The sequence below is a fragment of the Leucoraja erinacea genome, chromosome 1, assembly GCF_028641065.1.
Source record: "Leucoraja erinacea ecotype New England chromosome 1, Leri_hhj_1, whole genome shotgun sequence".
NCBI lineage: Eukaryota > Metazoa > Chordata > Chondrichthyes > Rajiformes > Rajidae > Leucoraja > Leucoraja erinaceus.
This window is the reverse complement of record NC_073377.1, coordinates 125,623,734-125,648,402: the sequence shown is the minus strand read 5'-3', so window position 1 is coordinate 125,648,402 and position 24,669 is coordinate 125,623,734. Positions and strand designations below refer to the sequence as shown.

Here is a 24,669-nt window from a genome sequence, read left to right as displayed (position 1 = left end):
TTTAAGTTCAGGACCCTAATCTCTGAATTAATCGTGTCACTCTCCATCCTAATGCAGAATTCCACCATATTATGGTCACTGTTGTCCAAGGGGCTTTGCGCAACATGAGACGAGGAAAAGCTTTTTCACCCAGAGAGTTGTGAATCTGTGGAATTATCTGCCACAGAAGGCAGTGGAGGTCAATTCACTGGATGTTTTCAAGAGAGAGTTAGATTTAGCTCTTAGGGCCAACTGAACCAAGGGATATGGGGAAAAAGCAGGAACAGGATACTGATTTTGGATGATCAGCCATGTTCATATTGAATGGCGGTGCTTGCTCAAAGGGCCAAATGGCCTAATCCTGCACCCTGCTAGATCTGTTTCTATGAGGCACAGAATTACAACCCTGGTCTACAATGTACCCAGTGGCCATAATAGCCTCCCTTGTCGGGAATCTTATACGACCATTATTTACTCTAAAGGGCCTGTCCCATGAGCATGCGACTCCATGCGGCAAGCGCAACCTAACGTGGTCACTTGAACGGCCTGGTCACTTGAGCGACATCGCTCGGGGCTCCGAAAAACTGACCGTGTTCAAAAATTCCGCGCGGCAACGGCCTACCGGCCAGCAGCCGCCTCAGCACTGTACGCACCGCCTCGACGGGCATACGCAGCGTCTTGACACCGTACGTCATGCGCGAACTTCCCGCGGACTTCGCTCGAACTTCACGTCACTCACTCGATCTTACCGCGGCCCCCGGTTCTGGTTTGGTCGCGCTTGCCGCATGCAGGCCGCATGCTCGTGGGACAGGCTCTTAAGGGAAAGTTCATAATTCAGTCTTTGGCCTCTGCCTCGTGAAAGCAGCCAACATAATCCAAGATCACTTGCACCCCATCATTCCATCTCTCACCTCTCTCTTTGGGAAGAAGATACAAAAGTTTGAAAACAACCATCACCTGGTTCAGGAAGAGCTTCCTCCCCGCTGATATCAGACAACTGAATGGACCTCTGATAAACCAAGGGTGGAGTCCTCATTTCATATTGCAGGTTTTGTGGAATGCATTAAAATATTTTTTTGGGGAGTATTAATTTGATTGTTATAGTAGCCAATCCTACAGTCCAATGGCAGACATATGTTATTGCAGTGTGATAACCTGCGAGAGATGTTCCAGCTCATCAAATTGGGTGAGTGATGCGGATCTAGAACAAGTTTAGCTGAGACGACGGCCAATTAGCTGCTTTCAATTAATTCTGCTTTACCATGCACTGAATGGCACAGTGTTGCAGCTCTGCGGGTCAGGCGGCATTTCTGGAGAACATGAATAAGTGATGTTTCAGGATATGACCTTTCTTGTTTTTAGCTTTGGTCACCCTGCTCTTGGAAAGATGTCATTAAGCTGGAAAGAGAGCAGAGAAGGTGTATGAGGGCTTGAGGCGCTAAGCTATCGGGACAGGTCAGGCTGACTAGGACTTTATTTATTGGCATGTAGGAGGATGAGGGGTGATCATATTGAGGTGTATAAAATCATAAGGGGAATATGATAGAACATTATTTATCCCAGGAGGGGAATTGGTCATAAAACGCAAATTACATGAAACATGAAATTAAAGTGACGAGTGGAAAAGATTGGGGATGTGCAAAGATTGGGGAGTGAAGTCAGTCAGGCTACCCCACGACAGAAGGGGGAGGAGTTGTACAGTTTGATAGCCACAGGGAAGAAGGGCCTCCTGTGGCGTTCTGCCCTGCATCTTGGAGGAACCATTCTGGTGCTGAATGTACTTCTCAGGTTAACCATGGAGGGGGTGAGCTGTATTGTCCAAGATGCTCCGCAGATAGGGTGGCATCTTGTATACAGAGTGGTGGAAGCGCGTACTAGAGGGCAGAGAGTTAAAGTAAGAAGGAAAAGATTTAGAGGAATCAAAGGGGCAACTATTTCACACAGAGGTTGATGCATATCTTGAACGAGCTGCCAGATGAAGTATTTGAGGCAGGTACCATATCAACGTTTAAAAGATATTTGGACAGGTACGTGGAGAGGAAAGGTTTAGAGGGATATGGGCCAGGTGTGGGCAAATAGAACTAGTGTAGATGTGGCATCTTGATTGTCATGGTTGGTTGGGCTGAAGGGCTTAATTCTATGAGTCTCTAACACCCAAATATATATATAGGGCATCACCATCGAGGCCTGTGCCCAATGCCCACTGCTGATTGCCCGAGATGATAACATGCATTTACGAGCAACGTTCCCAGAGAGATGGCGACAGAGACGGCCAGAGGAGACCAGTGCCCGTGAGCATCGGAAATGCCCCAAGGGTTCCTGCAGCAGGAAGCGCCCTGGCTGTGGGATGCGAGATGGTTCGAGGTGTTGATGGATTGAGCCGGGGGGATCGCATGGATCAGGTGATGTTGGAGGCTCCACAGAGGTCTGACCAGCGCGCAGATTGAAAGCAGCCTGCAGCAGCACGGAGTGACGGTGAGGGACACTGACAGCCTCGCCAGCCGGGCCAGGCCGGGACAGGCCAGGCCAGGCCCTACATCACCATTCCAGAGCTGCCAGGATAATGGGCTTTTAAGGCCTGCATAAGACAGGATATTTTTAAGAACTTGATACTTAAGATTGTACTCGCAACGAGAAGACTGCATGGGAGCTACCTCGAAAGAAATCTACTATTATTACACTATAATCATTGTACTCTTGTATTTGTGTGCGATTGTGCTTATGTACAATATGATTTTACTAGATTGTATACAGAAGATACTAGATTGTATACAAAACTATAAACCACTGTTGACTATTAATTTAACTGCTGTAGTGCATGTAGTGAAGATACTCCCAGTGAGGTTGGCATGGATTTCAGGATCCATACCCAGTGCCAATGAAGGACTTGTGGTGTACAATGTATTTATCAGGTGTGACTTGATGGTATGTTACTTGTTCCCATACACTTGCTGCCATGGTTTTTCCCATTGATATACTGTAGGTCAATTACTGGTGAGAGGTTCCAAAGTAACCTGGGCAGGTGTTGGATTGGTGGTAAATCAAGCAGGGTTTGGGGCCTAGAATGGTGAGTCACTTGCGGCAGGATGCCCAGCCTCCATCCAGCCTGCTCCTGGAACCATTGCATTTACATCAGGTTAACTCATGGTGAAGATATCAGGCCCTTGGACAAATATCAAGCAATTTGTAGGTCTCTGCCAACAGATGTCTCTGCTTTTGTTGTCAGTCTGAAGAAGGTTCCTGACTTGCTAAGGTCACCTATCCAGTTACTGCCTGACCCAGTTACTCCAGCACTTTGTGTCTTTTTAAAAGTCTACTGCTCCCATCTTTCAAGCAGTTAACAACTCTAATCGAAGGGGTATCGTGTTCCCGGCTGACTCTTGCACCAATTTTACCGTTCCAAAAAGTAAAAGCAAAATCAACTCCACTGCTACTGCAAACTCTTTCCTCCAACAGGAACGTGAACCATTGGCTATCAATTTACTGAATCTCCCTTTCTTATCTGCAGATGGCAGTGTTTAACTATATTGTCATCTTAATATGAACTTTGACCAGAATATACGTAATACAATATGTCAGTTCCATATCTCCCGTCAACATTTGGAATGGTACTAATAATAGACCAAATATGTTTGCAGAAGCCAGGTCGTTTTTATTTAAACGGAAGGAAAATACATGACTTATAATGTAATGAGTAAATGACAAAATAATGGATTATTCTGATAGTCATAGGAAGAGATTCTGCTGTTCTTGCTACATTGTACAATTGTGATGAAGCAAATCCTCGTTTGGCAGTGAGCCATCCTGGAGCCAACAACACTGGAGCAACCAGGCACATTCTTGCAAAGCAATAATTTGCTTAAAATTGGCAAGCCACAGGTGCTTGAACAGACTAGTTAATGGGACAGATGCAGCCACAATGGGGTTTCCGATGTTCACACTGGTGTGAAGGAAAAGAAAGAAAATAGGCATCGAAATTGAACAATAGATTGCCACATATGCTTCAAAAATATTATTTTGCAATGGCAAATCATTTACATAATTATCTGAATGGTCCATCGAGCTCATCCATTAGGTTTTGAATCCAACGCTAGGTCTGACTAGTTGTTGTAGGAAGGAACTGTAGATGCTGGTTTAAACCAAAGATAGACACAAAATGCTGGAGTAACTCAGCAGGACAGGCAGCCTCTCTGGATACAAGAAATGGGTGACCCTTCCTCAGAGATCTCGATCCGAAACGTCACCCATTCCTTCTATCTAGAGATGCCATCTGTCCCGTTGAGTTACTCCAGCATTTTGTGTCTATCTAGGCCTGAGATGATTTTCCAGCCCATTCCTTAACACTTTCTGGCAAATCTAACCCTTACAGTTGACTCTGACAGTTCCAATAGTGGAGCTCCAAATCCATCTCTGGTCCCTGAATCTTTCAACGTGCTTCAGATTCATGATTTTTATTTTTCCCCCCAATGGCTGACCTATGATGGAATGGACACCAATAAATAACCACATTGCAGGCTCCAGAATTTGTGGGTCCAAGACAAGAATAATATCAGGGTGCAATAGGTCACATCCTCATATGTAGCATGACCACAACACACATAAATAATCTCAATTGGTAAGTGGGGACAGGAAGGTTGCGATTAAAATCATTTCAACTCGTTACACACATTGCACAGGTTGACAGTGAAATAGAACAATGGTTTGAATGAAAACTATATTTGTGCTCACTTGGTTAAAAACAATACCTAAATTAAACTCTTGACAGTGTAGGTCACTGAATTAGTTGGCAGTCTCAGCAATTCCTAGGTACATTTAGCAGTCCTGCAACCAGGGGCATCTATCATGCTAAGGATATTTGACATTTACTTTTAACTTCTAACTAAATTATTTCAGTAACATTAGAAGCTCAGAAACCTCTGTAATTTACTCTCCCATTTGCAAGGGTGTCCCTTTCCCCCCAGACTGGGAACCACAGAAATTAACTATTTTTCTTTGGTTTCTTCACACAGATTTATCTCAAGAAACCTGATTGTATTATTGTGCTTGACCTTTTAATTAGCAGTAAAAGTTGGTTATTATGAAACTGCAAGAGATGGACATCAAAAACTTTATTGCACTTTTACCCTTACCTTTTGAGAAGACACAGGAGCTTCCATAAAGCGCAGACATCCAGACCTAAGAATAGCTTCTTCCTCCTCTGCTATCAGACACTTGAACCAATTGCCTCTTTCATAAGATCTTCCCACTTACTCTTTACCTCACTCGGTTTTTCAGTTATTGTACATTTGTTTGTTTTTTGCACAACTTCAGATTGCACTGCAAGCTTTGCAACATTCTACACCTTTGCATTTGTTGCTGTATGTTTTGCTGCATCTATCATTGCCATATATTATTGCACTCTGGTTATATGATAATAAACTAATTTAATTTAAATAAAATTAAACCAATACATTTTTAAAAGGTGCGAATGTTACTTGGGTAAAACACAATTTGCATATTATCCTTAGTGATTAATTCTTTTCCCTGAACAATTGTTTTTTTCTGAGTAAAACTGTTCCAAAGGTCATGAACAGGAATGATCAAAGTGCACCTACCTGAGTAAGACTGTTCATAAATGATTCTTTTATAACAACATTTAGACCAGTTTAAGATTTTGCTTTTCTCCCAGGATAAACCAAAGACGTATTTATCAGGAGAAAAGCAATATTGAAATATGTCAGGCCTAATACACGACAAAGGAGGACAATTTCCAGGACAAGGGGTCACAGCTTAAGGATAAGGGGGAAATCCTTTAAAACCGAGATGAGAAGAACTTTTTTCACACACAGAGTGGTGAATCTCTGGAACTCTCTGCCACAGAGGGTAGTTGAGGCCAATTCATTGGCTATATTTAAGAGGGAGTTAGATGTGGCCCTTGTGGCTAAGGGGATCAGGGGATATGGAGAGAAGGCAGGTACGGGATACTGAGTTAGATGATCAGCCATGATCATATTGAATGGCGGTGCAGGCTCGAAGGGCCGAATGGCCTACTCCTGCACCTAATTTCTATGTTTCTAATTCTATTCTCTTCTGGAGGGCATTTGGCCTGTTCAGTAAATACTAGTTCTCAGAGCAGTGCAAGCTCAGTGCAATACTAGTTCTCAGAGCCCCCCTCCCCCCCCCCCCCCCCCCTTCCCCACAATCCTGCCCCTGATTCTCCTGTCACTCACTGACAGGAGGGGTATTTTTAGGAGGCACAGCAACGACTGTTCTTCCTGAGGACATTAAAAAATACTGGTCTGCCCCAACAGCTGCTGACAACCTTCTACCGCTTTTTCACATCCTCCCATCTGGCAGAGGTACATTATCCTCAGCTGCAAAACCAGCAGGATGCTCCTCAGCTTCTTCCCACAGGCTATAAGACTGTTAAATGAACTTTCCCCCCTGCCAAGTATCGCGACTGCAGCAGAGCCACTGTTGTGCCCTGCCGTCGAACTGCCTACAAAGAGCATATTAACGTATGGCATCTCTGTGTGGTATCTCAACAACACGGAGGCGGAGAGGAGAGCTCTTCAGCGCGTCGTCCACAGAGCGCCGAAGATCATTGGGACACAGCTACCAGCCTTGGAGGGCATCTACCACACACGGTGCCTCAGGAAGGCCATCAGCATCCATAAAGACTCCTCACACCCTTGTAATGGACTGTTCGAACTACTCCCCTCCGGCAAACGTTACAAGGCCTTCTACGCCCGTACCTCCAGACTCAGGAACAGCTTCATTCCCAGAGCTATAGTGGCTCTGAACCGGCCCTGCTGAGTGCCCCCCATCACCGATGGACTGTCTCCCTCGGATGGTCACGTCGCACAGACACATCTGCACTTTAGTCTGTTTGAACTGTTTTGATTATCTTACTGTTGTAATGTTCATCTTACAAACCATGTTCTCGGGGTATCTAAATTTAAATTTTATTAGTTATTTAAGTTATGACATCGGATGGAAGCTGCATACCAAATCTCGTTGCACTTATGTGCAATGACAATAAAATATATTATTATTATTATTATCAATCCCATTCCTTGATTTCTTTCTTTGTAATATATTCTTTCAAATATATGCCCAACGATTCACGTCCCCCCCCCCCCCCCCCCCCCCCCCAACACAACAATCCTGCCCCTGATTCTCCTGTCACTCACTGACAGGAGGGGTATTTTTAGGAGGCAATTAGCAGGTTTTCAGGATATGTGTGGAACAGCAGCTTCTATGGCAAAAACAAACAATTGCAACAGGGATAATGAAAATAAAACATAGGACGGTACTCTAGACTATGTCCCCGATTTCCAGTTTGAGGTCCTTTAAGACCCTTAAATAATTGACTCAACATTCAATAACTTTTGACACGTTACATATGAATTTTTTTTTCTAATTTCAATCCAAACATCCAGCATTTAGGCAGTCCCTCTCATTATTTATGGAGGTGATGGAATTAAATGTCTTTCAATTGGCATTTTGATTTCTCCAGGGAATCAGTTGCTGGAGAATCCCTGGGGATATTCCAGGCACAAAAGCAGTGACGTGCCAGATCACATGCATGCTAAATTGCTCTCCTACATGCTGGGAGATACTGATAGCAAAACTAACATCTGTGAAAACAAGTGTACAGTCAAAACATGACCTGAACATGACTGCACTGAAAGGTCCCAATGTGGATCAACAACTAAGCCACTGCTTTTGGGCCCATCCTTCTCCAGGGAAAATCCACAAAAATCTGGACTGACGTTCCAGGCAATAACTTTCCTATGTCCTTGTCCCTCAATCAGGTATTCCATTTGGTCAGAAAACATGTCTAACTCACAACAAACTCCAATTAATAATCTCCGTTCTATTTGATAAACTTAACACCAGTTCCAAGGTGGTTCAACACCGTTATGTTTTGCTTTACAGATGTTAAAATGAGAGCCCACTTATTCAATCAAGAAACGCTCTCATGAAAAGGCACAAGTGCTGGAGTAACTCTGAGTCAAGCAGCATCTCTGGAAAAAATGGATAGGTGACGTTTCAGGTCAGAACCCTTAATTAGTGTGCAGTCCTTAGAGTGGATCCAAAACGCTGCCTATCCATGTTCTCCAGAGATTCCGCATGACCCACTGAGTTATTCCAGCACTGTCTTTTTTTGTAAACCTGCATCTGCAGTTCTTGGTGTCTAACTTTTAACACTCTCAGGATCCTGTAATGAAAAATTGTACCATTTACCCCTCAATCAGCATCACAAAAATGAATTCTTGTTTGATATTAATGTGCATCTTTGATGTTTGCTGTGTGAATATTGGATACTGAACTCCAGCATTAATAACCATGTTGAAAAATACTTCATTTGTTGTAGCGTTTTGGACATTCTGATTAGAGAAAGTCAGTACACCAATTAGGCTCTATTTGGAAAAGAGGCAGAAAACAAAATCATTCTAAAGATTCAATTCACAAAACCAGATGAAGAAATTACACCATATAGATTTGGGACTTAAAAAAAAACTTCTGGTGAAATACTAGTGATAACAAGGCATCAGTTCACCAAATAGAACAAAGATTGTTAATTGTAGGTATGTTACAATACTTACCTACAGCAGCGCTGCAATTCTGCCACTGGCTGTGTGCGCGATATTGGCGCGTTTGATGGGGGGGGGGGGGGGGGGGGGGGGGGGGGGGGGGGGGGGTTAAAAACGCGTTTTTTTTCCGACCTGGTCCTGGATTATATTTTGTTGGAGTGCAAGATTTTGCTAAAGAATCGTTCCGACGGCCGCCCTGTGTGTTTTTAAAAAAAATTCACCCGACAAGTTAATCGTTGGAGTGATTTTAAAATCAGCTTCTTAAGCCGTCAACGCCGACAACGGGGACAGATTTTATGTAGGAGACAGGTAAAAGAAAGTAGTTTATTTTTATGTATAAAAGTGTTTCTTAAGATGCATTTAATTCACATTTTAAGTTGGGAAACGGTGATATTTTCCCCCGAAGAACCAGCAGTGTATTTGCTGCCGATATGGGGACTAAAATCACCGCGCTCAGCGTTCCAAATGATCGTGTTCCAGAAAAACCCACTCGCAAGCTGATTTAAATGGCCATTCATTTACAGGTATTAAACATTAAATTCCTTCCATTTGGCCTATAAACCCATGACAATGAGATTTAAAAATTATGGTATATTGTGAATTTTTGTGTGAATGTTATTTGGACACTTAGGCTATTTAAAAATGTTAATCTATTCTTAAGAAATGAATAGATGTTTAGATCTAGTAATTGAATTTTGTAATAAGTAAAGAGTAGGAGTAAACGGGTCCTTTTCACAATGGCGGGCAGTGACAAGTGGGGTACCGCAAGGCTCAGTGCTGGGACCCCAGCTATTTACAATATATATTAATGATCTGGATGAGGGAATTGAAGGCAATATGTCCAAGTTTGCGGATGACACTAAGCTGGGGGGCAGTGTTAGCTGTGAGGAGGATGCTAGGAGACTGCAAGGTGACTTGGATAGGTTGGGTGAGTGGGCAAATGTTTGGCAGGTGCAGTATAATGTGGATAAATGTGAGGTTATCCATTTTGGTGGCAAAAACAGGAAAGCAGACTATTATCTAAATGGTGGCCGATTAGGAAAAGGGGAGATGCAGCGAAACCTGGGTGTCATGGTACACCAGTCATTGAAAGTAGGCATGCAAGTGCAGCAGGCAGTGAAGAAAGCGAATGGTATGTTGGCTTTCATAGCAAAAGGATTTGAGTATAGGAGCAGGGAGATTCTACTGCAGTTGTACAGGGTCTTGGTGAGACCACACCTGGAGTATTGAGTACAGTTTTGGTCTCCAAATCTGAGGAAGGATATTATTGCCATAGAGGGAGTGCAGAGACGGGTCACCAGACTGATTCCTGGGATGTCAGGACTGTCTTATGAAGAAAGACTGGATAGACTTGGTTTATACTCTCTAGAATTTAGGAGATTAAGAGGGGATCTTATAGAAACTTACAAAATTCTTAAGGGGTTGGACAGGCTAGATGCAGGAAGATTGTTCCCGATGTTGGGGAAGTCCAGGACAAGGGGTCACAGCTTAAGGATAAGGGGGAAATCCTTTAAAACCGAGATGAGAAAAACTTTTTTCACACAGAGAGTGGTGAATCTCTGGATCTCTCTGCCACAGAGGGTAGTTGAGGCCAGTTCATTGGCTATATTTAAGAGGGAGTTAGATGTGGCCCTTGTGGCTAAAGGGATCGGAGGGTATGGAGAGAAGGAAGGTACGGGATACTGAGTTGGATGATCAGCCATGATCATATTGAATGGCGGTGCAGGCTCGAAGGGCCGAATGGCCTACTCCTGCACCTAATTTCTATGTTTCTATGTAATTAGCTACAATTAGGTAACTAAGTAATTATATGCTTTAATTTCAAGTCATCTAAGTAAGATTGTTTCATATTTGTTTCAGAATGCTTCAATCTATAAAAACTGAATATTTCTTTCAGTTCTCTTAATTTTTAAGAAAGTTATGGGCTTTTGACTGTTCTCGATCACAGCTTTTGTGTTAAGTCAATGAAAAAGCAATAGGGACCAAGATGCTAATTTCCGAGTATGAAAATGGCCATAACTTTTTTAATACTGAAGATGAAGTGAATTAGGTGTCAAATTAAACTGCTTTTTATGCTTTATCTGATGGGATAAATTAAAGACTTGATTTTTTAAATCTCAAAATTTTGCAACATTGCTATTAACCATATAACAATTACAGCACGGAAACAGGCCATCTCGACCCTTCTAGTCCGTGCCGAACACATAATCTCCCCTAGTCCCATACACCTGCGCTCAGACCATAAACCTCCATTCCCTTCCCATCCATATAACTATCCAATTTATTTTTAAATGATAAAAATGAACCTGCCTCCACCACCTTCACTGGAAGCTCATTCCACACAGCTACCACTCTCTGAGTAAAGAAGTTCCCCCTCATGTTACCCCTACACTTCAGTCCCTTAATTCTCAAGCCATGTCCCCTTGTTTGAATCTTCCCTACTCTCAGTGGGAAAAGCTTTTCCACGTCAACTCTGTCTATCCCTCTCATCATTTTAAAAACCTCTATCAAGTCCCCCCTTAACCTTCTGCGCTCCAAAGAATAAAGCCCTAACTTGTTCAACCTTTCTCTGTAACTTAGTTGCTGAAACCCAGGCAACATTCTAGTAAATCTCCTCTGTACTCTCTCTATTTTGTTGACATCCTTCCTATAATTAGGCGACCAAAATTGTACACCATACTCCAGAATTGGCCTCACCAATGCATTGTACAATTTTAACATTACATCCCAACTTCTATACTCAATGCTCTGATTTATAAAGGCCAGCACACCAAAAGCTTTCTTTACCACCCTATCTACATGAGATTCCACCTTCAGGGAACTGTGCACAGTTATTCCTAGATCCCTCTGTTCAACTGCATTCCTCAATTCCCTACCATTTACCACGTACGTCCTATTTTGATTTGTCCCTTGGAGCTTGGAAATTGTGGAGGGAATTAGGCACATATTCTGACCAATTGAACTTTACTGAGGCCAAATGACAGCAAATGTATCACAATAGAGATGTTAAATGAGTTTCCAGATTCATACAATGAGTAGATGGCAGACCCATAGGGGACTGCCAATGACCCCTTGGAAATGAAGAACACCTCTACTTCCTTGTGTATCCCAGGCAGTTCAGCAGCAGAAAATCACGGTGCAGCATCTACGATGGAACGCCTACTGATTCTCAGGGCTACTTTCAAAAGAGCAAGCTTGAGAAGTGGAGTGGGGTCTATCCATTGTTCATGCCGAGGCAGAGGTTTGGGGGCTGCAGGGAAATGGCGTGGGAGGCTCTGAAGCAAATAGGTGGCGCCATTCCTTTTAAGCTTGAAAATTATCCTTAAATTTAGATCAGCCTTTATTTAGAAGGATACGGTGACTGGTAACATAGTATTAACTGTTATCATTCCCCCGACTGACTCCTGACTACATAAGCTCCTTGTTTTCCTGGCAATAAGATGCCTGTTTATCAGAATGATGCAGCTGGTGCTCGGGGAGATGGGGAGCAGCAACACTGGAAATAAAAAGATCAGCAATGCTGCTTTAAAACAAGGTCATTGAATTCAGCAAAGCTCCAAATTCATCTGGCATCAGAGGTAGTTTTTTTACAAAGCAGCTCCAATTGGGTGAGCTTCACCACATTTCGCCCCATTTGTTTGGAGAGCCGTGGCTCTTTAAGACTTTTTAAAAACATAGAAAATGTGCATGCCTTTAAATGCATTTTTAATTTAAAAAGCTTTAAAATCAAAAGAAAATAAGGCAACAACCCGAGCTGTAATATCTAGCAGTATTGTTTCATTCCCAGATTAAACTATTTCAGAGGCATTCCCCACCACGTTTCATTCACTGAGATTTTCCAGTTGAATCAACATAATTATATATTGATGCAGTTGAAGCATTCATGCCAATCTAAAGCTAAACAAACCTGATTCTGTTTCACACATAGCAATCACATTGGAAAAATGTTACCATTCTTCGCTGAAATTCATGGCAAAAAAACTCTCCCTCGTCAGTCTGTTCAGCTTAGAATAATGCTCCCTATAATGTTGTGGAAAATCATTACATAGCAGCTTCAGCCTTCAGCAGATGTCATGCAAACAGATTTTGTTGCATTTTTCCAAGAGAAACTGTTAAATGGGTCCACAATTAACAGAGATGCATTTTACCCATCAGCTAATGCTCCTTTTAGTGCAATCCACTCGTTCTCGAGGTGCCCCCCAACTTTGTTTTGTTGGATGATGGATTCCTGAGGCAAAGACTAGACATATTGAGGCAGAAGATCTCAGCAAGGCTGTTCAGATGTGATGACTGTCAGATGCAAGTTCCCAACTCCCAGGCTTCAAATTTATACACTGCAGTCATAGGTATCATCTTCTTCCACTATAATATATGATGTAGTATGTTCCTTTATAATAACCACAGGTGCACATTGTTTGACATGGTGTGCCAAATAGCCTCTTTCCATGGGTAAAAATATACTTTAAATGCATTTCATTCTGTGATACGAAACATAGAAAATAGGTGCAGGACTGCACCTGCACTGCCATTCATTGTGATCATCCACAATCAGTAATCCGTGCCTGCCTTCTCCCCATATCCTTTGATTCCTCTAGCCTCAAGAGCTCTATCTAACTCCCATTTAAATTAATCCAGTGAATTGGCCTCTACTGCCTTCTGTGGCAGAGAATTCCACAAATTCACAACTCTAGGTGAAAAGGTTTTTTCTCATCTCAGTTTTAAATGGCCTCCACTTTATTTCCTAGCCTGTGGCCCCTGGTTCTGGACCCCCCCCCCATCATTGGGAACATTTTTCCTGCATCTAGCTTGTCCAGTCCTTTAAAAAAATTATACATTTCTATAACATCCCCTCTCATCCTAAATTCCAGTGAATACATGCCCAGTCTTCAAATCTTTCCTCATATGACAGTCCCACCATCCCGGGGATTAACCTCGTGAACCTATGCTGCACTGCCCCAATAGGAAGGATGTCCTTCCTCAAATTAGACCAAAGCTGCACACAATATGGTGGCACTCTGTACTGCAATGCTGAAATGGCCAAACTCTCTCTGAACCCACGACCACAGCATCTCGTGCTGACTGGTGATATTTAGCAAAAACACACCCAGCCTTGGCTCCAAGATTACTTTCAGCACATAAATTTAAAGCTTTTGCTTAAGGCGACTTCCAGAACGTCTGTGAATTTCGTCTCGAAGAAATGAAAAAATTAAAAATTAATGAAGACAAAACATTTCTCTATATCCATCTTTATTCAGATATTTTAGGAAAAACTCTTATTTACATTCAAAGGGAAATCTAACACTCTGTATTTGGTACACATTCTTTTATAATCTCGTGACCTTACTTATGCCCAGGACTGAAGTAAATTAAACATTAATAGGGTGTGGAACATTGCTAAAATTACAGTCGGGCTTTTTAAAACACTAGTTCAAATTTGAAATGGTGTCAATTATATGCCAGAGTGAACAGTTAAAATATGTGAAAATAACTTCCAGTGCCAACAAAATCCAGAAATAATGTAATACATCACATTGCAGTCACAATGAAGTGATCTGTCAAAACAGAGTTATACATTTAAATCTGTACAATTTGAAATAGCTAAATTGAGACTTATATACATATATTAATTGCATTGTTTGTTACCAAGTGCCTCAAACCTTATGAAATTCATGAAAGAATTCTCAGCTCAACTACCACACCCCATAAAGGGGATATTTCACAATTAATTATTTCAAAGGTAACTGTGCAAATATTCAATTATTGCAGCATTCAATTATTCTTCACACTACCAAAATAAATCTTCACCTGCATGATGAATCACATCTATAAAAAAGCATTGTATGATGAGAGTACTGCACACAAAAAACTGAAGATGAAGTAGACTAACGAGTACCAGTTAAAGACATTTTACACAAGTGCAAATTTGTGTAAAATGAGTTAACAAGAGTGCTGATATGATATTTACAACTCCTAGAGCAATCAACAGCTAAGGACTGGATAGTTCACTTTTGCAAAAGCCACTGGGATGATTATCTTGTGAAGTGGTCAACACTGGCCAGAGCTTTCCACAGCATAAATGCAGTTATTAATGTGACGTAACTGCTGAATTTACACGATACCAGAATAAAATACATTCACAGTCATTGTAATCGTACATTTCTTTTGATTCATTGTATTTTAAAATGGCAAAATGTGGAATCTCTTTCTGTAATCAAATTAGGTTTTCAAATATTGTAACAGTCATGAACATTCGACATCCCGAGTTGAAGGATAATTGATCTTCAAAGGGATGCTGTCTCCATTGTACGCTTGATTTTTAGAGACATTCCACACATCAATGCACTCAAGAGCACGCACAACAACCATACAAAATGGAACAAGCTAGAACACCACTGTTATCAAATTTGGTACTATGGGCAGTCCCTATTCCACAGAAAAAATTCAAATCACACACAAACATTTTCTGGTCCTGGGATAGATATTCCATCTCTGCTTATAAACCTCAGAACAACCAATCGTGAGATAAAGTTGGAACAATGTTTGAGGTTAAGTGGGAATGAATATATTGGAAGTGTTTTACAAGTTGATCTAATATCCCTGAAATCAGGCTAATTTGACAGATTGGAATAAAATCCAAATACAATTTTCAGTTCAAATATTTGGTGCTAGTTCTATCAAATGAGGATGTTACTCAGCAACTATCCTGATAAACAAATTGCACACCACCAATTCAGTAACTGGCTGCAACATCAACAATGGTAACACATTCCAGTATCAAAGATTCCGTAGAATCAAGGCTGAAATCAGAACTGCCTTAGATGACTTTTTGTTGACCAGTTATCTCATTGTCAAAATAAACTTATGTTTGTTGAACAGATTCCAGAATTGTAGATTCAAACAATTGTTTGCATAGAATCAGCTTTCTCTGCAGGCTGGTGGTGGGGCTGCTACAGCTAGATATGGAAACATGAAGAAAAGCGCTTAGCACTCCAAATAGACCCTGCTGAGATCCCAGAATGGAAAATATGTATAGGACTGGATGGTAATGATGTGCAGTGATAGAAAAGTCACCCTGGGTTAAAGCTCAAGATGAAAAGTGTGCATGTGTATGCACAGTGCCAAGTTGATTGTAACCAAACTCCAAAATTCCCAAGTTTTATATCATATTCTTATTTTTCCAAAAGGACGATAGGAAAGTGCAAGTATCAGGTCACGAGCCGTACATGAGATCAAGCAGCTATGAAAAAGCAAGTTAATATTTTAGCCTCTTTTTAAACTTCTGGTGGTTGGATGAAGCTATTTACTTTCACAGAGAAAAATGCCCTGAGCTAAAGATTACCAAGAAATATATCACACATTTATAAGTACACAGACACCGAGTTCCCTCTTCTGCCTGCAAACAGCAATTCCTCCTTACTATAAAGACAGTGTTTAACCCATTGACAAATGTTTTAATTGTCATATTCACTGATCACAATACAGCAATGCCAGAGTTATTGTGAAAATGTTATAACGAAGTAGAAATTGTATTACATTTTGTTGTCTATAAACTTATTTTGCTGCTAAGATCATATTGTTCTATTACTCTCGAATCCGCACAGGTAGCACCAAAATGACAGCAGCTCTACTTCAAATGCAAAGCTTATGAGAACAAAAATAGTGGTATTATTCTAAACAGCTTGTGATGAATGGATGCAGCCATAGTGCTGTTGCATTTATAAGTCAAGAACAGCAGAGTTAGGTCAAATATAAGGAAGCATACAATTCTACAATTATATGCAAAATAAGATGTAATTTTGGTGTATGTAAACGGATAACTGCAAAAGTGTTAAAAATAAAAACTAGCCTGAAGTTGGATGCATCGGTTATATTAAGCATTAATTAATGTGTTGGGAATAAGGTTTATGGTTTAAGTTTAATGTTACCCAGATTTTTTGAATAAGTAGTATGGAGAAAAAAGGCAGCAAAGATGAAAGATAAACTAGACTGCCACATTTAGTGATCACTTCCATTGTTTGGACATGGAAGGTTTAGATATCATATTTGACAAATATGAGAATATACTTAACAGTATGTTGTGAATTAGGTATAGTTGACGTGCAATAAATATTTTATTTAGAAATATTATTGGGATTAAAATAAAACAACTGCCTATGATACATAGGAGAAGAGGCTGTGCAAAAATCTTAAGGCTGCATCCATAATTTCAATTATATAAGAATATTCTTTTAAGGCTTACTCCAGTGTTAGTATCAAATAACACGATGTTGTAAATCGCAGTAAGAAACCCATCACTGTGACATACAAAGTCTTATTTCCATTTTTTGAGTCTAACACTCAATTGACTACAACATGGCTTCAAACATTCATATATACAGGTCATCGCTTCATAGCAGGACTTCCTTTATCCAGCTCCCTTGTATCTTTTTGCAATGCTGAGAGTATCTGAAAATGCAAGAAAACATTTAGTTAGACATGAAAAACAAAGCAATACATCACAATTTTAATTAAGGTTAGATCTTCACTCATAGGGCTGCAAAGGTAATAATAATAAATTTTATTTATGGGCGCCTTTCAAGAGTCTCAAGGACACCTTACAAAAATTTAGCAAGTAGAGGAAAAACATGTAAGGGGAATGAAATAAATAGTAGAGACATGACTAGTACACAAATTAAAGACAGAATTCAATTCAAAACACAATATGAGGCAATTCAAGCACAGATGAAAAGGGAGGGGGACGTGGGGCTAAGGATAGGCAGAGGTGAAGAGATGGGTCTTGAGGCGGGACTGGAAGATGGTGAGGGACACGGATTTGCGGATCAGTTGGGGGAGGGAGTTCCAGAGCCTGGGAGCTGCCCTGGAGAAGGCTCTGCCCCCAAAACTGCGGAGGTTGGACTTGTGGATGGAGAGGAGACCGGCTGATGTGGATCTGAGGGACCGTGAGGGTTGGTAGGGGGAGAGGAGGTCAGTGAGATATGGGGGGGGCCAGATGGTGGAGGGCTTTGTAGGTGATCCAGTGGGAGATGGGAAGCCAGTGACGTTGTTTGAGGACTGGAGTGATGTGATGCCAGGATTTGGTGTGGGTGATGAGTCGGGCGGCTGCGTTCTGAACCAGTTGGAGTCGGTTGATGTAGGTGGAGCTGATGCCAAGGAGAAGTGAGTTGCAGTAGTCCAGTCGGGAGGAGATGAAGGCATTGATGAGTCTTTCAGCAGCGGGAGGTGTGAGAGAGGGTCTGAGTTTGGCGATGTTGCGGAGGTGAAAGAAGGTTTTAATGACATGGCGGATGTGAAGCTCAAGGGAGAGGGTGGAATCAAAGATCACGCCAAGGTTGCAGGCCTGGGGAGATGGGGAGACAGTGGTGCCGTCGATGGTGAGAGTGGGGTTATTGATTTTGCTGAGTGTGGATTTGGAGCCTAGGTAGGCATATCAATTGGATTTTTTCAAACTGCAACAAAGGGTGGCATGGTGGCGCAGCGCCAGAGACCCGAGTTGGATCCTGACCACTGGTCGGCACGGGGTTCGTATGCTCTCCCCCTGACATGCGTGGTTTTCTCCAGGATTTCCGGTTTCCTCTCACACACCAACAACATAGATTTGTAGGCTAATTGGCGTGGTGAAATTGTCCCCAGTATCTGTTGCATTGTATTAATGTGCGGGGATTATTGGTCAGCACGGACTCGGTGGGCCAAAGTGCTTGTTTCTCCAAGTTAAACTACATGGAAGCCTGCAATTATGAATGAGAATTTTGCCAGAAGAATAGATATTTCATGCCTATTTACTGCAAAAGTAAAGTGACCAAATGTGGTCAAACCATATTGTGCAATGATAAAACATGGAACAGTCGTACTGATGTACCAATTAATATCACTACAAGAATCAGTACATTTCCACTGCCTAAAGCTTTCTCAGGATCTTGATTGTCATGAATGTTAAAGTCAATATACATTTTTACCACAAGGGCCAGTTAGGTGTGCTTATCAGCATACTGATTCCCAGTTAAATCTTTGGCAGCATGCTGAACTCCAAGTCAAAACACAAAGATAACCCATTTAAAAAAATAACACAAATCTGTTCACAGACAGGAAGTGATTCTGTGCCCTTTACTCCAGTATGCTTTAATCTCAAAATCCAACAAGCGTTTCCTGTGTTTCACTTTCCACTCAATACGTTCATGAATTTACTGGGCTGGATAAGTAGGAGGAAGAGGCCTTTCGCCATCAAGGCTGTTCTGCCACTCGTTAACATCGAGACTCATCTTCTACCTCAGTGCCACCTTGCAGCTCGATACCCACATCCCCAGAAAACCCCAATGATCAAAACAATCTATCAATATGTGTTTTGGATGAAAATAACGACCAAGCCCCTATAATATTTCTCTTCATTTTTAAAGCTGTCCCTCTCCAACTATTTCCAGTGAAGATGAATGATTTGAAGCAATAGTTGTTTCTCTCTTTACATATCCTTGACTCAGTATTTCAAGTAATTAAAAAAAGTTCAGATCTCCAGCATCTGCAGTATTTTCTTACCTATCAACATTCAAGTTAAACCCAATTAAATCAAATCACGTACAAAAGCAAAAAAATTAAAAATTTCTAGTCTTAAACACTGCTAAAGAGCAAAAATCAATTGCTTATATTGTAATAATTACATTTATCTGACTTCGAAGGGTAAAAAAAATATCACTTGGCATTAATACATTGCATAGTTCATCTTCCTTAAGATAATCGGGGTTTACCTGAGCCCATTTTTTATTTCTACTCTGCATTTGAATGGCTGTTATGGTTCCAAATAGATCCTCGGCTAACATCTCCTCAGGTAGCTTGGTCAGGAACTGTGCCATGTGAATAAAGTCCATTTGGGTCAAAATATCCTCATAAAGCTTCAAGATTCCCAGAGCAGTTCTGAAAAGAAATTCTTCTCCATCACGACAGAATACATCCCAGACACGACAAGCAAGGTCCAGAGGAAAAGATTTACTGTACAGCGTGAATATCCTGAAGAAAATACAGTAATTTAATGTAAGAATTGCATATTCATATCATTACATATTAACATATGTACAATATAAATATGTATACAAATATATATAATTTCATATTAATATAATGACAATTCAAATCACATGCCGTCCTGTCAACAAAGTCAGTAAAACAAAAGAGCTAGGCATGCACTTCAGTTGTGGTATGGAGTCGGCATCAACGGTGGTGAAATGGAGATGGTTAAGAGCTTCAAGTTCCTAGATGTAAATATCACTAATAATATCTCCTGTTCCAACCACATTGATACAATGGCTATGAAGGTACACCAGTATCTCTGCATTGTAAGACTAATTAAGTTCGGCATATCTCCAAAAAATCTTAACAATTTCTATAGATGCACCATAGAAAGCATCCTATCAGGATGCATCACAGCTTGGAATGGCAACTGCTCTGCGCAAGAAATTGCAGAGTCAGTCCACTTTGCAAACTGACCAAGCTTCTCCTTTACATGCCTGTTAATGTTAAAAATATATACAGCTGTGACAGTTTGCAAAACGTTCTGGTGTGCATGGGAGTAGGGCTTTGGTTGCCTTTTGAGACTTCACTGTTGCTCAGATCAAGCTGCTGAAATCACAGACTCAAGATATACCCTCTGTATCCGAACCAGACACCCCTCACTTTGGGCAGATGTGCATCCCAGCAAGATCTGGCCCAATGTATTACCTGCAAAGTCTTGATCATTAAATCAATCCAGACACAGCTTTCCCTATCTATGTGTCACATTCATGCGTGTCTAAACATAGCCATTGAACTGTTACGTACAAGGAGTAGGACCTCCATTTCCTTACTCAACATGTGGAATCTTTGTATATTTTAAAGGGACATTAGGGTTAAGGTTGCAACTTTTATTTCTCTTTCAAATAGGAAAACCACTGAAGGGTGTCAGTTTGCTATTATGATTAGGGCTGAAAGTGGCAAAAGAGCGATAGCAGAATTTAGCCCCGACTATATTTTCACTCCGAGAAATTTGTGTATGCACAAAATCAACTATGCAAATGATCGATAACTGTACAGTGCCATGAAATGAGTATGCATTCCTCAGAACTGGGTTAATGATTTTTGTCAAGACACTGACATTTTCCAAAAGGTGCTCACAAAAGAAATCTTCATACGATGACATTTGAAATAATGTTAAAGATTCTTCTTCGTCAGTTTGCACCACATACGGTATCTTAGGAATTTTTCTTTGTTTTAATGGCATTAAATCTTTTGAATGTTTAACTAGAGTCAAGATGAGAAGAGTCTAAAACAGAAACGTGTAGTACTGAATGCAAACAACTCCCCAATAGTTGGGAAGTTGAGAAGTTAACCAATGCCTTTCCAAGAGCCTAGTACACCATTAAAAAAAAAAAAAGCTCATTTGTTTGTTACTAATTACAGGGGGAATACAAAATGACACTCATGTGGAAGATCAGTCTAATTTATGGAAACTCTGCCTGTCCAACATCCATTGGTCACATGGTTGGTGCACCCTGCAGAACATTGGCCAAAGTTCAAGAGATGCCAGGGAATGAGAACCACCACATAAAATTAGCAAAGTCCCAATTTTATAAAGCTAAAGTTTCATGACGGGCATACTTTTCAAGAAGCTTTAGATGCAATCAATCGGTGGAGGGTGTAATTTTCTGCATCAGCAATAAGGAACCTTTTTATTATAAATTTAAAAAACAATTTCAAAAGTTGTTTTGAGAAAAACTATCAAGAATACAGGATGCAAATTAATATTATGAAAAAAAACCAGCCAAAGATACAAGAATCTTAAGGAAAAGAACAATGGCAAAGTGAAACAAATGGTCAGAAATGCAATTACACAAGCTTAGAAGCAATTTAAATGGCCTATTAAGAAATAGTTCATAAAGTGTTGTTACCAGTCAATTAAATAAATATCTGGGGTAAGGTTGTTTTTCTTGAAGTGTATAAACAACCCTGGTAAATTTTCCTCGAAGAACACCTCAAAGGCGGCAAAATATTTCAATATCTACATGAAGGAATAACAAAGCATCAAGTTATTATACATGCAATTAATTCTTAATCATATTAATGAGAAAAAAAGTTTAAAAAATACCAAGCCTGGCAATATTTAACTGCACAATTTCAGAGTAACTAGTTACTGAATCTTTCATGGGTAGTAGTTAAAGCAGTAAATTTTGCAATAATATTTCACATAAAACACAAAACAAGCATTTTTTCCATTGAATGCACCAGTTAAAAATTACGAACAGATTCTCATTTATACTTCAGCAAAAAGTTTATGTAAGCATTAAATAATAATAATAATAATAATAATTTTATTTATAGAGCACTTTAAAAACAAACATAGCTGCAACAAAGTGCTGTACATAACTAATCATTGACAAAAAAGTTAATACACACCAAAAATAACAATCAAAAGAAATAGTAGGAAAAGACATGTAAAATAAAGAAACATCAAAAACACCACAAACAGAAGCAAAGCCTCAGGCATGGTCAAAAGCCAGGGAGTACAAATGCGTTTTAACACTGGATTTGAAGATGGACAGTGAGGGGGCCTGTCTGATGTGCAGCGGCAGGGTGTTCCAGAGTGCCGGAGCAGCAACAGAGAAGGCTCTATCCCCTCTGAGCCTCCGACTAGACCTCGGTACCTCCAGGAGCAGCTGACCAGCTGACCTGAGGGACCGGGCAGGAGTGTATGGGTGGAGCAGCTCAGAGAGGTAAGGCGGGGCGAGCCCATTCAGAGATTTAAAAACAAATAACAGTAACTTAAAATGAACCCGAAAGTGCACCGGGAGCCAGTGTAGGGAGGCCAGAATTGGCGATATGTGCTCCCTCTTTCGAGTCCCTGTTAAAAGGCGAGCAGCAGCATTCTGAACCAACTGGAGACGAGCCAGTGAAGAACGAGCAACACCAAAATAGAGCGCGTTACAGTAATCCAGCCTAGATGTAATAAAGGCATGGATTACTGTCTCAAAATGCTGCCGCTCGAGAATGGGCTTCACCTTCGCCAGCTTCCTTAGGTGAAAGAAGCTGGACTAAACCACCGCGCATATTTGGCGATCTAATTTAAAGTCACTGTCCATCCTAAAACCCAGGTTCACAACTGTTGGCTTCACGTACCTTGACAATGGACCTAAATCAACAAATGGAGGTTCACGGCAGCCATTGGGATCAAATAAAATCACCTCTGTCTTCTTTTCATTAAATCCAAGAAAGTTTAGGGCCAACCAGGACTTAATGTCATCAAAACAAGACAGAAGCGATTTTACAGAAAAGGCATCTTCCCCCCTCAGCGGCAAATAAAGCTGGGTATCATCTGCATAACAGTGGAAGGAGATGCCATGCTTTCTAAGGATGGAACCCAGAGGAAGTATGTACAGCGAGAAAAGCAGGGGCCCCAGAATCGAACCCTGTGGAACCCCATATGACAGGGGAGCGGAAGAGGATTCAAACCCAGCAAGGCTAACACACATGGTTCTGTCTGCCAGATAGGACCTGAACCATCCCAGGGCACTGTCGCAGATGCCCACTAACTGCTGTAGCCGAGATAATAAGATATTATGGTCCACCGTATCAAAGGCAGCAGACAAGTCCAGCAGGACAAGAACCACACAATCCCCAGAATCATTGGCCAGGAGGATATCGTTAAAAACCCTTAGCAATGCTGACTCCGTGCTGTGCATGGTTTTAAATCCAGACTGGAAGATCTCCCGAATATCATGCTCCTCCAGGAATAGTTTTAGCTGAGCATAAACAACTCTCTCCAGTAATTTAGAAATAAAAGGCAATTTCGAGATGGGTCTAAAATTGGCCAGAACAGATTGATCCAGGCCAGGTTTCTTAAGCAGTGGTTGCACTACCGCATGCTTAAAACTCACGGGGACAACCCCAGAACACAAGCTGCTGTTAATAATGGTAAGAACCGACTGCCCTATACTAGAGAAAACCTCCTTAAAAAGATGTGGAGGGACCGCATCACAAGGAGAACCCGATGGCTTAATATGGGAAACCACATCCTTTAAATACGATATAGTCACAGGCTCAAACTTGTTGAATACCACCAGGCAAGGGACCGAAATAGAAGGGTCAGAGGCAGGTGCTGAAATGTTAGCCCTTAAGGAAACAACCTTATCAACAAAAAAGTGCAGGAAGTCATTACACATTTCAGGTGAAGCTTCCAGACAGACGGGCTGCGGGGCATTTAAAACAGAGTCAATGATTTCAAATAGCACACGAGGGTTGTTACACTTTGACACAATAATTTTAGACAGGTACTCTCTCTTGGCCTTTTTAACACTGTTTTGGTAGTGACGCCAACAGTCCCTGAGAATTTGAAGTGAAACCTGTAGCCTGTCCTTCCTCCACTTTCGCTCAGCTCTACGACACTCCCGTCGTGCTGCACGAGTCACTGCACTGAACCAGGGTTCAGGTTTAGCCCTCGGCTTCAACGATCTTAACGGAGCCACAGAGTCCAGTATAGTCCTGCATGAAGAATGAAACCACGAACTAATCTCCTCCGTACCAAGAGGAGTGGATGCAGAGGGGGCGCAGAGCTGATCGAAAGCAGCAGAGAACTTGCCAGCAGTAAAAGGGCTAAAAGACCGACAGCGCCGAGCAGACACCACAGGCAAAATTGCTTCACAGGAGAAATTGACATCAAACAATACAGGCATATGATCTGAAAACACACAATCAGAGATTTCCAAATTCAACACAGACAAGCCATGAGAGAGAACAAGGTCCAGTGTATGTCCATGTTCGTGTGTGGGACCAGACACACACTGGACAAAATCAAAAGAGTCCACAAGGGTGAAAAAGTCCTTCACTAACGGCTTAGCAGGACAGCACACATGGATGTTAAAGTCCCCAACCAAAAGGACACGATCAACCCAAAACGTCACCTATTCTTTTTCTCCAGAGATGCTGCCTGACCCACTGAGTTATTCCAGCTCTGTGTCCATCTTTGGATTTTCTGATCTAGGAATAACTGAGGGATCTAGGAACAACTGAGGGATCTAGGAACTGAGGGATCTAGGAATAACTGTGCACAGTTCCCTGAAGGCGGAATCTCATGTAGATAGGGTGGTAAAGAAAGCTT

At 41.3% G+C, this 24,669-nt stretch overlaps 1 protein-coding gene across 4 annotated transcripts in view; it reads right to left on the bottom strand.

The window, feature by feature from the left end:
* Positions 1-13,788: 13,788 nt before the first annotated feature.
* The window catches only part of LOC129701728 (TBC1 domain family member 14-like), a 110,491-nt gene continuing 99,610 nt past the window's right edge, over positions 13,789-24,669 (bottom strand). For all 4 annotated transcript variants that reach the window (XM_055643116.1, XM_055643125.1, XM_055643134.1 and 1 more), the window contains 3 exons: positions 21,467-21,576; positions 19,295-19,553; positions 13,789-17,003 (listed from right to left, as the gene is read on the bottom strand). In XM_055643116.1, coding sequence (XP_055499091.1) covers positions 16,938-17,003; positions 19,295-19,553; positions 21,467-21,576 — 435 coding nt within the window. In that variant the 3' untranslated portion in view covers positions 13,789-16,937. The remainder of the gene's footprint in view (positions 17,004-19,294; positions 19,554-21,466; positions 21,577-24,669) is intronic.